Source organism: Camelus ferus, chromosome 2, assembly GCF_009834535.1.
Source record: "Camelus ferus isolate YT-003-E chromosome 2, BCGSAC_Cfer_1.0, whole genome shotgun sequence".
Lineage (NCBI taxonomy): Eukaryota > Metazoa > Chordata > Mammalia > Artiodactyla > Camelidae > Camelus > Camelus ferus.
Window position 1 is genome coordinate 45,059,214 of NC_045697.1, and position 12,511 is coordinate 45,071,724.

The window sequence follows — 12,511 nt, forward strand, 5'->3', positions numbered from 1 at the left end:
ATACTTACTTAGAGGGTTTTGCCTAACCCAGTGCCTGGTGTATCACTGTCGAGTAAGAATGAGTAACTGGGCTAATCTCTGGCTATCTATATATCTGTCTATCTAGATGCATGTGTGTGTGTGTATGTGCGTGTGTAAACATTTAGGCACAGTATCAACTTGGTAAGTAGTCAACACAAGTAGTTAAATGATGGCCCCTGACTCTTTCTCCCTCCTACTTTCAACCTGTAACACTCCTCTCCAGGTTTTTCACATGTCTTATGAAGGTCTTATTTGCAAGCAATGGAAACCAGCTCTGGCTAATAGAAGCAGAAAAAGAAATGTATCAAAAGATACTGCTAATGACAGTTATATAATGTTATCTCAATAATAAATTAAAAAACACATACATACATACATAAATGACACTGCTAAAGAAAGTCTAAGTTTGGTGAAGTACATGTTGGTACAACCACTTTGGAAAACTGTTTAGCCTTGCCTACTAAAATTGCATATATGCAGAGTCTGTGATCTCACAATTCTTCTACCACATAGATAAAATATACGTAAGTGCACCAAAAGGCATGAGTAAGGATGTTCATGGCAGTATTATGTATAATAGCTCCAAACTGGAAATAATACAAATGTCTGTTAGCAGTGAAATGGATAAACTGTGATAGAGTCACAGAATGGAATACTATGCAGCAATGAGTCAGTGAACTATAGCCATGCACAGTGGCATAATGAACCTCAAAAACGTAACATTAAGGAAGAGAATGGAGATCCCCCAAAATACGTTGTGTGTAATTTTATTTGTATGGCATTCAAGCAGGGTGTGTATGTGTGTGTGGAAAACTATGGTGTTAGAAATCAGGAGAGTGGCTTCCTTGGTGGAGTGACTGTGAGGTGGCGTGGAGGAGATGCCGTCTGGACGGGGCCTTGCTTGGCCCTCAGGTTGCTGAGCAGGAGACCCATCTGTCCCAAGGGAGGTAGAGAACACTTGTACCCTCCTTGGCCTGAGAGGTCTGGGAAGCCGCAGACGGCCTTGATAAGAGATGTGAGAGGAAAGTCAGACCCACTAAGGGCCGAGGGGCAGAAGTGACTCCATGTCCTGACATAGGTCTGCTTTTATATTTTTACCTTTTATAATAAAATTTCAGATTAAAATGTCATTGGCATGCATCCTCTCTACTAAAATATTCCTGTATATTCCACTTCTCTTGTCCATTTGTTTGAGAGAAACTAGTGTTTGTGTGGGACTCTGCGTTCCAGTTTTTAAGTCGTGCTCACATGCTTTCTCTCATTTAGAGCATTGCTTCGAGAATAAAGACAATGGCAAAAACGACTCTATCACTGTGTCTGACCAGCACAGCCATTCATAACAAAGCTACGAGCTGGGTAGGGCAGGGAAGAGAAGTTGTTTAGCAGTATCGTTACCTTTTTTTTTTTTTTTTTTTTTTTGAGGAATCAAAAAGAGAAAAGACTCAAACCCAGATCTTCTGACGCCAAATTCTTTGCCCTTCAATCTGAATGCAGTTTGGATAATGGATCACATCTGATAAAATCAAACGGCTGATTTAATGATGGAAAAGTAAAATGAGCACACAATGCTGTGCCATGATCCCCACACCAGCTGCCTCCCTGAGTGCGTCCAACTGGGGGGCACCTCTCTTTGTTTCAAAAAGCGGCCCAGAGAGGGCTCTTCTGCCATCAGGTCCAGAAGAGCTTGTCTACCGATAGGTCAAGAACTATTTCCATAAAACACCACTCCTGCTCCTGAGAATTATACCCATAATAGCATTTAAATACCTAAAAATAATATAAATTACATGGTGTAGAGTCTACAATGTGGGCAGGATTTTTAGGAAATTCTTCCCTGTTAAACTGGAGATTAAAATCGGGAGGACTGCTTTCGGCTTGTACATCGCTGTGACGTGTAACACATGACAGGGACCAAGACACAGTGATGGGGCAGAAGCGGTCTCAGTACCCTCTGCGTCCCTCTCAGTTGCAGTCATTGGTTACTCCTTGTTGCTCTGTTTCCTATCAAAACCTGGTGTAAGAGATTACTCTCCCTCAGTCATTTTCCGCTTACTGTGAATTAAAACCAGCCTGTCATCTCTCCCAGGGAATTTTACGCTTTAAGCCTTTTGCTCACTATTAATTACAGAATGAATGTCTTTTCCCTAGAAAAGATATTCCAGGTACAAATAATCAAAGGGTGGGGCTTCCTTAACCTTTGCACTTGAAATTGTACCACTTGTCTGCTCTCCAGAAGAATTATGCCCATGGGTTATGGCTCCATTTGTGATCTGCCAACTCACCTCACTTAATTTCTAGTAACACAAGAAATTTCTAGGACGACTAGTTAAGGGCTATATTGTTTGAAAATATTATTACTGTACATGCTTCTTAGAAATGTTAGAGTAACTCTGAGCAATCTTTTGGTTTCAAGGAGAGAAGAATGATTAAGATTATTTCCACTTTACTATGTTCAGAGCTGAAAAATGAATCCAAGAGTCACTGTAAGGAAGATATAAGAGTTGAAGCCCAAATGCTTCTGCTTGGAACACAGAGAAAGGCCCAAAAATGTGAGAACAAAGGCTTATTCCCTTTTCCTTAAAAGTTGCATTTGAAGGGGGCAGAGTGTAGCTCAGTGGTAGAGCACATGCTTAGCATGCATGAGGTCCTGGGTCCAATCTCCAGTACCTCCATCTAAATAAATAAACAAACCTAATTACCTCCTCCCCCACCCCACACAAAAAAAGTTGTAATTGAGTGTATATATAAAGGATGAATGAATGTTTTCATTTTTTATCTTAGCATTTCATAAAACTTAATTAATATGAATTGATTTCATCATTGAGAACAGAAATTTTGTCCATATAGTGTCAGAATCCAAAGCTTAGCTTTAACCTGTGGTTGGAGCACTCGCTGGTGCTTGGACCAGATGAAGCTCATATATTTTCAAACAGACTGTTTTCAGTGATTTTGGAATCTGATTTGAGTATCTTTGTTACTTGTATTTTCCTGAGCTCCTGATTTGGAAAAAGTGCTACAACGTAACAAGTCTAATTTATCGTAGTCCTCTAACATTATTTCAAGATAAATTTGCCTAAGAGTGTAAATTTCACCTGTTAGACCACACACACTGTGGCAGTTACTTGGACAACCCAGTTTTTTAAATAAAATTGAATTTTGTTAGCTATTTTTTAAGTGCTTACCAAAGGATTGGTGATTGTCTTATCGCTGCTTTGGTGCCTGGCAATGCTTAGACTTTCATCAGGGCTAGCTTCATTAATTGCAGGGCCCTTGATTCAAAATCAACAAAAAAATGCCACTAAATATACTAAAATATGAAGTGTTTTCCTTTCTTCTGCAGTCTCTCTCTCACCTGTTTTTTATTGGCTACTTATTGTCATTCTTAGTAAAGAAATATTAAATCAAAGTATGAATTTTATCATTTGTGTCTATCATATGCAATGTCAGCTTTAAATGTAGATATAAGAGCATTTAACTTGTATGCAGGCTCACTGAAATTATGCAATTAATGCTTAGTAGCTTGTGCCCACAAGTGCATTTCATTCTTACCACACCAGTGGACACACTGCACAACAGGATGTGTGCAGGGGAGAGAGCAGAACATTTTGGCAGCAGCGAGAAGTTCGAGTCGAGACAAGAAGGGTTAAGGCCAAAAGGTAGTATACATTTTATACTGAAGAGTAATACATTTAAAATCAGAACTCCAAAGTAGTGAGCACTCTGTGCCTTTTGGTGCCCAGGGCTTACCCTGACACAAACGAACCGCCCCTCCTTGCCTATCACCTGCACCCTCATGTCCTCCCCTTCTCTTGGAGTCTCTCAAGTCTCTACTCCTTGTCTCCACTTCCTCACTCCCTAGACACTGGTCTTTCCTGGTTTGTGACAACAGTAGCCTAAGTATTTCCCTAGCTTCCAATCTTTCCTTCTCTCAAATACATCCTCCCATCTGCTGGCCGAGTAATTCATTCAAACACTGCTCTAAAAGCACCCTGCACTTCCTGCCTGCCTTTCCAGAGTCATCTCTCTCCCCCTCTGTCTCACCCTATAAGATCTAACAGCCCCAAATTATTTGTGGTTCACATCAAAACTCAGCATTTCTTTTTGTTCCATACCTCTTGCCCGCATGACAGTTCCTCTTCCTGCAACACCATAAACCTCTTTTCGTACCCCCAGACCCTCCCTCCCTTCCCTGCCCCACACCACTTTGTCTACCTCACTTTTGTTCTGTCCTCCCACACGTAGCTCCTGCACCGCCTCCTCCTGGGAGCCTCCCGGCCACAGGAACTCCCTCCTGGCGGGCGAGATGCACTTCCTTTAGCTCCCACTGTACCTTCTGCATCCGTGGGTCCTAAATATGCACTGCTCCTTTGGAGTGTTGTTTGATCACCTCTCTTCCCTAGTAGGCTTGGGGGAGCTCCTTGAGAGCAAGGCAGCATCTTCCTCACCTGAAGACCCCCCCGTGCCCGCTCAGTACTGACGTGCAGAACGCTGCCCATTCCAACTGCCGCATCTGTTTGTCACTAGTCACTGCAGCACCTTCTCCCCGGTTCATTTGGAAACCTTTCCTACACTACCTGCCTAAAGGCCCGTAGAAGGCTTATCTCCTAAAAGTCCTTCTCCCCAATACTGATGATTTTTTTTTGGCTAGGAAGCCTTGTTTGTATTAGTTTTCTATGGCTGCCATCAACTCCCACAGACAAGGTGGTGTAAACAACAGAAATTGATTTTCTCACAGTCTGGAGACCAGATGTTTGAGGTGAAGGTGTCAACAGAGTTTGTTTCTTCTGAGACTTCTCTTCTTGGTTTGTAGGTGGCTGCCTTCTCCTTGTGTCTTCATGTGATCTTCCTTATGTGTGTGTCTGTGTATAAATTTCCTCTTCTTGTAAGGACCCTGGTTGTTTGGATTGGGGCCCACGCTGATGACCTCGTTTTAATTTAATGACCTCTTTTTAATTTAATCACCTCTTTTAAGATGCTGCATCCAAATGCAGTCGCATTCTGAGGCGCTGGGAGTTAGAATGCCAGTGTATGACTTTGAAATCTGCTTATAACTTGCCTCTTCGACGATAATCTTTCCCTAAGTTTGCTGCTAGTCTCCAAGCAGCCCCACCTGCAGAGAGGCAAGTGACCACATCCCCAGCCCCTTCCTTCCCTCTTGTTGAAAGCACCACGTGCTCATTTCAGATTTGGACCGCTTAGAGCCCACCCATACTTCCCAGATCACTTTGTGCGTGAAGTTGACATCCAGTGCTGCATGGGAACTGTGCATGGCTAATTCTTCTCCTGTGTGATATTTTCTCATGTTCAAGTTGATGACTTTGCATTTTCATTTTCCTTCCTATTTTTTTCTGAACTCAAAGACAAATTAGTGTTCATATCATACAAGTGAATGGACTGTTGGTTGGCGTAACTATCATGTCTTGGTCCTAATGTACCAAAAAGATGTATAATTTTTATCTGTTGTTAAGAGTTTTCAGATACATTGCCTTACTGGATATTCTTTAAAAGAAATCAAATTATGTGCTGTACATTTTATTGCTAAAGAAATGTAGAACCCCAAAGAGGTCATAAGAAGTGAGTGTCAAAGCTCTTCTGAAATCCAAGACTTCAGAATTGGGGGCCAGGGCTTTTTCTATTTTATCATTGTTATCTTGTTTATAAGGTCCTTAGAGCCAGACAAATACTTTTTAAATAAGCATTTACTTTTATGAGCCTATGCTTATTTTATTAACTCATAATTATTTTTTAAATATTTAAAATATTTGCCTATTTTATAGACTTCGTGTTTTACTTAAAATTTGTAATTATAATTTATGGTGTAAAAGTTCTGAATATTTTTTAAATTAAAAAATAAATATACCTATTTAAACTTATTTGATAGATTTCTAAATATTCTATTTGTGCTTTTTATAATCTATAATTGTTATACATTTTACTGAAACATTTTTATAAACTTTTAGATTACTTATGTAATCAATATGTTAATATAAAAATTCTTATAAACTTAGCAGTACTCATAGGATTGTTTGTTGATTGACAGGAGGGGAGGAAATCTACTTATTAAATTATAGTGGATACCTAATAATAGATACCTAATATTTCACTCTGAAGAGGGCACCAAGGAAGAATAACAATGAAACATTCGTCATTAACATGAAAAATAATATTAGCACTTATTACGTAAGCTTCTTTGCTGAGCTGAATTTTAATTTTAACCCCCCAGACAAACCTCTGATGTAGGTGTCGTCATGTTTTACGTTTGGGGAAACTGACGCTTAGTGACTCAAAAGCTTAGTCGAGATCTCAAAGCTACCACGTTATGGGGCTGGAATTTGATCTCGTGCCTCTGACTCCATGCTTGTTTCATTGTGACACAAGCTGAAGAAATTACAGGATAGAGACAGAGTCAGCAATTACTCATTGAAACCAGGGACATGTTGAATACAGACACTTGAAGCCAATGAAGCCCATAAGAAAGGCATTGCATTGCTTTGGTCATCTGGCAGGGAGTTACTGACCTCAGTAGCCCATAGTGTCCTCGTCTGTAAATATGAGGTTACTTGTGGCATCTTCCTTATAAGTTTGCTGTGTAGAAAAAAAAAGAGTGTGTACATACATGCATCTGTACGTGATATATGCATATATATGTTACCTGGGAGCTGTGTAAATCAGTCCAATCCTTTTGAAAAGCAATAATCAAATGGTAAATAACAAAAGTTGTAAAAAAAAAAAGTCCATATCTTTAGCAGAAGAACTCTACTCCTGGAAATATATTCTAAAGAAATGATTCAAAAGACCAAAAAAGTATATTTGCATAGCTATTAATTATAGGAAGTAAATAGTTTGGTAGTTCCTCAAAATGTGAAACATAGAAGTATTTTATGATCTAGCATTTCCACCCCCAGGTGTATAACCAAGAGAAATAAAAACTTGTACGTGAATGTTCATAAATGCTTTATTCATAATAGCCCAAGTGGGAACAACTCATATGAGTAAACTGATGAATAAAATGTTGTATATCCATTCAATGGAATTTGGGAGGGAATAAAAAGGATGAAGTGGTGATACATCTGGATAAATTTTGAAAACATGACACTAAATGAAAGCCATAGAACACAACATACTGTATGATTTCACTTATATAAAATGTCCAGGATAGGCAAAAATACAGAGGTAGAAAGTTGACTGTTGGTTTCCTAGGGCTGGCGGAGGGGACAGGAGGGCTGGTGAAGGACTGCTAATAGGTAGAGAGGGATGGGCAGGGGGCATAAATATTCTAAAATTACATTGTGTTACTGGCTGCACAACACTGTGAGTGTATTAAGAAACATTGAATTGGGCACTTTAAATAGGTGACAGAGATGTCGGTGAATCGTATCAATAAAACCTTTAAGAATTTCAAAAAAATTCAAGAGAAAAATGGAAATAATCAAAATATCTATCAATATATCAAATACATATACTCCATCCTGTTGATGGAGCATGATGTAGTCTCTAAGTATTATAAACCCCAAAGACTGTGTAACAGCACAGAGTATATGTAACATGATGGTAAATGAAAGTGTACAAGAGTGTGATGCGAAGTGGCCATTGTAGCTAAATATACATGCATTTGGATGAAGGCTGGCAGGAAACTCAAGAGTCAGGAGAGTAGGTGAAAGGAACATGCCTCCTTCTTTCAGAAGTCCCAGTAATGTTGCTGAGTGTTTCAAAAGCACTCGTTTCAATGTTTCTGGTGAGGTAGCCTTGTGGTAGTTACAGGTGGTATTGAAGATGCGTAAAACACAGTAAAGAAAGGACAAAGCACAAGGACATTAAAAAATCAACATGTAAAACATCTAAGAAATAGAAATGTAAATGCAAAAATCAGCAGAGCATTTAAGGGATACGGGTACTGTGGGAGGTGCCAGAGGATGGAGAAGCAGGTCAGGCTCTAACAGGATTCTGCACGGAAAACTTACTACCTGGAATGGTTGCGAGTATGTTCTGTGCTCTGAGCCTCTCTCTGCTGGCAAGTTTTGAGGGCAGGGGATTTTCATGTACTGGAGCTGGTGTAGGTCTGTGATAATAACCCAAGGAAGGAAGTATGCACAGTTTACTTAAGTTCACCAAAATTGTACTGGAGTGTGGATAAAGGGAGGAAGTCTGGTCAAGCCTGAGTGAGTCAACATTTCATGGTCCTCCACCCAGCTCTCCTCCCTTCCCAAGGCCACCTCACCTCTGTGTCTGTGTGCACGACCTTTGCAAAGAAGGAACTCCAGTTGGCATGGGTGGAGCAAACCCGAAGTCCGGTTGGTTGGCTTCAACTGTCGAGTTGGGGGCCCAGAAAGAAGAGGGACCAGAGCAGTGGGGTTGATCTGTATCCGGTCTTTCTTCAAGAACTTTCTCCTTCCTCGGTTGCCACTGAATGCTTAAAATATCACAGTTCCTTCAACGTTCTCCATCCCAGAAGCAGCTCAGGCTTTTGTGTGGAGCAGCTAAAGAGCTGTGTCAGCGGTTCTTTGAAAGCACCCTATAGGTGGAAGGTGCGGTTATTTTTACTCCAGATAAAGAATGGGTGACAGGAGGAGGCTGGAGAGAGAGATGGCAGTCTTAAAGTAGAATCTGCTTCCATCTCCAAACAGAACTCATTGTTCCCAGCCCTGCACTGTAGGGAAGAAGGTCGGGCAGTCAATGGACATCAATGCCCATGTTTCCTATGGAGTATGAAATCAAGATTTCTGAAGGAGGACGCATTCTTTCCTTCAGAGATGTTAAGATTGTTTGAGCCGGTCAGTGATGCACCACCCTTAAGCAGATGCCACCTGGATGGATCCCACTGCTCGGTCAACTAGCTGAACTTGCCAGGTGATCCCTGCATCCTTCCTTCTTAAAATCCTTGATTAGTTTTGTCCTTTGGTGCCAGGAGTTACCTTTATATTTCAGACTCCAGGATAAACACTGAAGCTTGTAATTATAGGTCATGGCACTAACCACTTCTTTGGTCTCCTTTTAGGAATCAGCCTTAGAAAAGTAACCCCAGGTACCTGCCATGGGGAGCTCTCTGAGCAGTTCTGCATCTTCTCAGGAATGCTCTGAAGTTATTATGGGAAGGAGATAAAGGGGCAATTTTGCCCTTAGTGTGCAGAGAGTGGGAGAGAATGTCCGACTTGCCTGAGGGCTTCAACAACTTTTCTCTAATTCTCTATTATTCCGCTTTGTCCAAGTCCATCCTCAGTGTCCCTGTCCCTACATTTAGCAAATGGTGAGTTAGATGGGGAGCAACACTTAACCCCAGTCACCTAGCCACTCAGCCATCCAAACAGCAGCAACAGCAAACCCTGCGTGGAAAGCCTGACATGAGGAAAGGAGCCCGGGAAAGGGAAACACTATCAGTGATAACTATATGCCCCTGACCCTCTGCGTTTTGAATGTAAACCCATTATTTCAGAAATTCCCTTTTATATACAGCCCAGAATCATCACATATTTTCCCACCCAACAAATAATTTCTGGGTAAGAAATCTCTGTGTTGTGACTCTTGGGTTGCTTTAGTCGTTAGTATGCCCAGTGCAGTCGTATCAAGGGAATCTTTGGTCTAAAGAAAATCAAGCTGCACAACAACCTGAGAAAACTAGTTACACGTTGCCATAGCAACTGGACCAGCCTCAGAGGAAGGGCAGGTTTCTTCAGATTCATCTTCTGCATCTGCACATTGACTTCCTTGAACCAGAATCCTGTGTCCTGATCATCATCAACACCGAACCTGTTATTTTCATTAGGGAAAAAAAAATTGCAGTCACAGTTGATATATTTGGGGCTTTTTCCTTGGTGCCATTCAGTGTCTTTTTATCTCTGAAAGGTGGAATTTGGTAACTGGATCCTTTGGAACTTTCATTCATGCATTCACTAACATGGTTGGGACTTGAGCCAGCGAGTTTGGTAGTAATTAAACTTTGATGGCTGGAACATGACCTGTGAAATGAGTTGCTGGTCTCAGCTTAACTCCTAATGGACAAAAATCCACATCCCTCGGAATCCAACCATAACCCTTATTTCCAGACCATAGGAAGAAGTCGGAGGTTTGACTCGCTTCTCCTGGGGGCAGAATGCAGGGTCTTTTCCCCGGCAGTGATGCTTTGCCTTTCCAGGCCACAGACAGCTCCACAATTAGTCTCAAAATACCCTGTGAAATGTGTGTAAATAACACAAACCACATTTACAGGCAGGGCCACCCTGGTCGAAAGTACAAGTTATTTGCCCAGAGTAAGATAATTAGTAACAGCAGGGGTAGAGATTCCAGAGGGCCCTACTCCATCCCTTTGCAAAGACCACTGAAAAATCTTTCTTTCACTCAAGAAACGTGGCCAATTAATGGACAGCAGGAGGCAGGGATGGGTCAATACTTGCTGATTCATTTCTAAAGGTCATTTTTATTTTATGGGGTTTTGGTACCTGCTGTTAAGTTTTATTTTATTTTTTTTCAATAACAAGTCTCTTGATGTTTCCTCTAATGAGATTGAAAAGAGATTGAAAAATCTGTGTAGTGAGAATAAGAGCTGAGGGTTGGAGAAAGCTCGATCTGCTGGGATGTTTCTACGTAAAGAAAAGATTCAGCTGAAAAATGGGAAGCATACTCTAGCAGAAAGCACCTGTAACAACATACCACAAACTGGGTGGGTAGGGGAGGTGGTGCAGAGGGGCTTTATAAACAGCAGAAATTAATTTCTCACAGTTCTGGAGGCAGGACATCTGACATCAGGATGCCAGCACGGTTGGGTAAGGGCACTTTTCCAGGTCACATCGCAGAATTCTGGTTGCATCCTCACATGAGAAAAAGGCAAGCAAGCTCTCTGGGACCTCTTTTACAAGGACATTAATCCCATTCGCTTCCCAAATCATTTCCCCAAAGCCCCACCTCCTCATACCATCACCTTGGGGATTAGGATTTTAACATATGAATTTGGGGGTAACAAATGTTCAGACCAGAGCAATGCATAAGACCTGTATTAGATTGTGAAGGACACAAAGATAATTAAGACTTGAGTCCTGTCTTCAGTAGCTCACCTTCCCAGCAGACAGTGACAAGTACTCTAATAATAGTACATGGATCCTGTGATGGGAGAAATGTATTCTGACTTTAGCCAGAAGTGGAGGAATATAGTGAAATGTTTCTTAGGGAATCTGAGCTGGGCTTTTTAGGACAGGTAGGAAATCATAGACAGATACTGAGGAAAGAATATTCTAGAAACCAGAAACAGTATAAACAAAAGCACAGATTGGAGTCTATTGAAGAAAAACACATTGACCAAATGTGCCTTGAGGTTTAGGTTAAACTGTGGGACAGAGTTGGAACTAAAATGAGAAAGTGAAGAAGAGACACATTTTGGAGTATTCTGAAAAGTAAGTAGAGAACTTTGGACATTATCCCACATAGAATCAAAGATTCGAAAACCAGAAGTTTAAGTGTGATCGGTGTTTTTATGTAATGAGATGTTAGTCAAGTTATTTTTTGAAAAAAGATTCACATAGTCTGATCTATGTTCTAGGGAGATAACCTTAACAGATTAGGCTCAAAATATTCTGCACTTGTGTCAAAATTCCTTCAAAATGTCATAAATGGTTTTGTAATATACCCCTGTACAAGGTTAAATGAGTTTGCACAGACTGCAAACTGAAGATGCTTGGGCAAAAACGCTGACTCGGGTATTTCAAGTGACAACCATTAAGTTTAAGTGCTTGAGGCACTCTTGTGAGAAACAGGGAAATGGTTTCATGCAGCAGGAAAGCCAGCCAAGTCCCTGAAATCTCTCTCTCTCTCTGTTTCCTTTCTTATAGGACCAGCAATGGAAACCTTCGATGTACGGCAGCATGACTCCAATCTGCTTTACAAGCCCTCTGATTGAGAAACCAGTTGGCAAAGTAAGAATTAAGTCACTTCTTGTTGAACAGTATGATTCGAGCCTGTTGACTGTTCTTTCTCTTTGTCTTGAGTTATCTGGGTGACATAATCACATTGATCTCATAAGAGGGGCTGATAAAATCCAAATTTTGAAGTCTTTAGTTGGCCCTAGTGGCATTTGCTCTAGGCAAAATGTTGAGCTGAGTGATGTTGATCTGAGATCCCTTTGCCTCAGTATCTGCCTGCACTTCCATCGTGATAATGTCCTTCCCAACTCCCGTCAGTGCCCTGCTTTCTCATTTCGTTGACTCACCTTCCCTTGCCTATCAGAACTTATTAGAAGGAAAGAGGTGGCCTTTAGTCATTTACATTGTAGGGGATGAAAAAAAATCTATTTTCTCTATTCTCATGGGCTTAGGACATCGGGTGATGCAAATTAAACTGGAAAAAAAAAACAACAGATAAACAGGAGAAAGGGTTTACCACTATGAATAAGGAGGCCTTCAGAGAAAAGAAGTGAAGACCCAAAGAAGCAATTGTATTTGAGGCTTACATACCATTTTAACAAAGAGTGATAAGCTGTGGAGCAGTGACAAGAGACAGGAAAAGG

General features: G+C 40.9%; 1 protein-coding gene across 1 annotated transcript in view; it reads left to right on the forward strand.

The window, feature by feature from the left end:
• Positions 1–12,511, forward strand: part of LOC116659141 — a 417,506-nt gene that overhangs the window by 340,668 nt on the left and 64,327 nt on the right. The window contains exon 6 of the mRNA XM_032466375.1: positions 11,838–11,921. Within this exon, the coding sequence (XP_032322266.1) occupies positions 11,838–11,921 (84 nt within the window). The remainder of the gene's footprint in view (positions 1–11,837; positions 11,922–12,511) is intronic.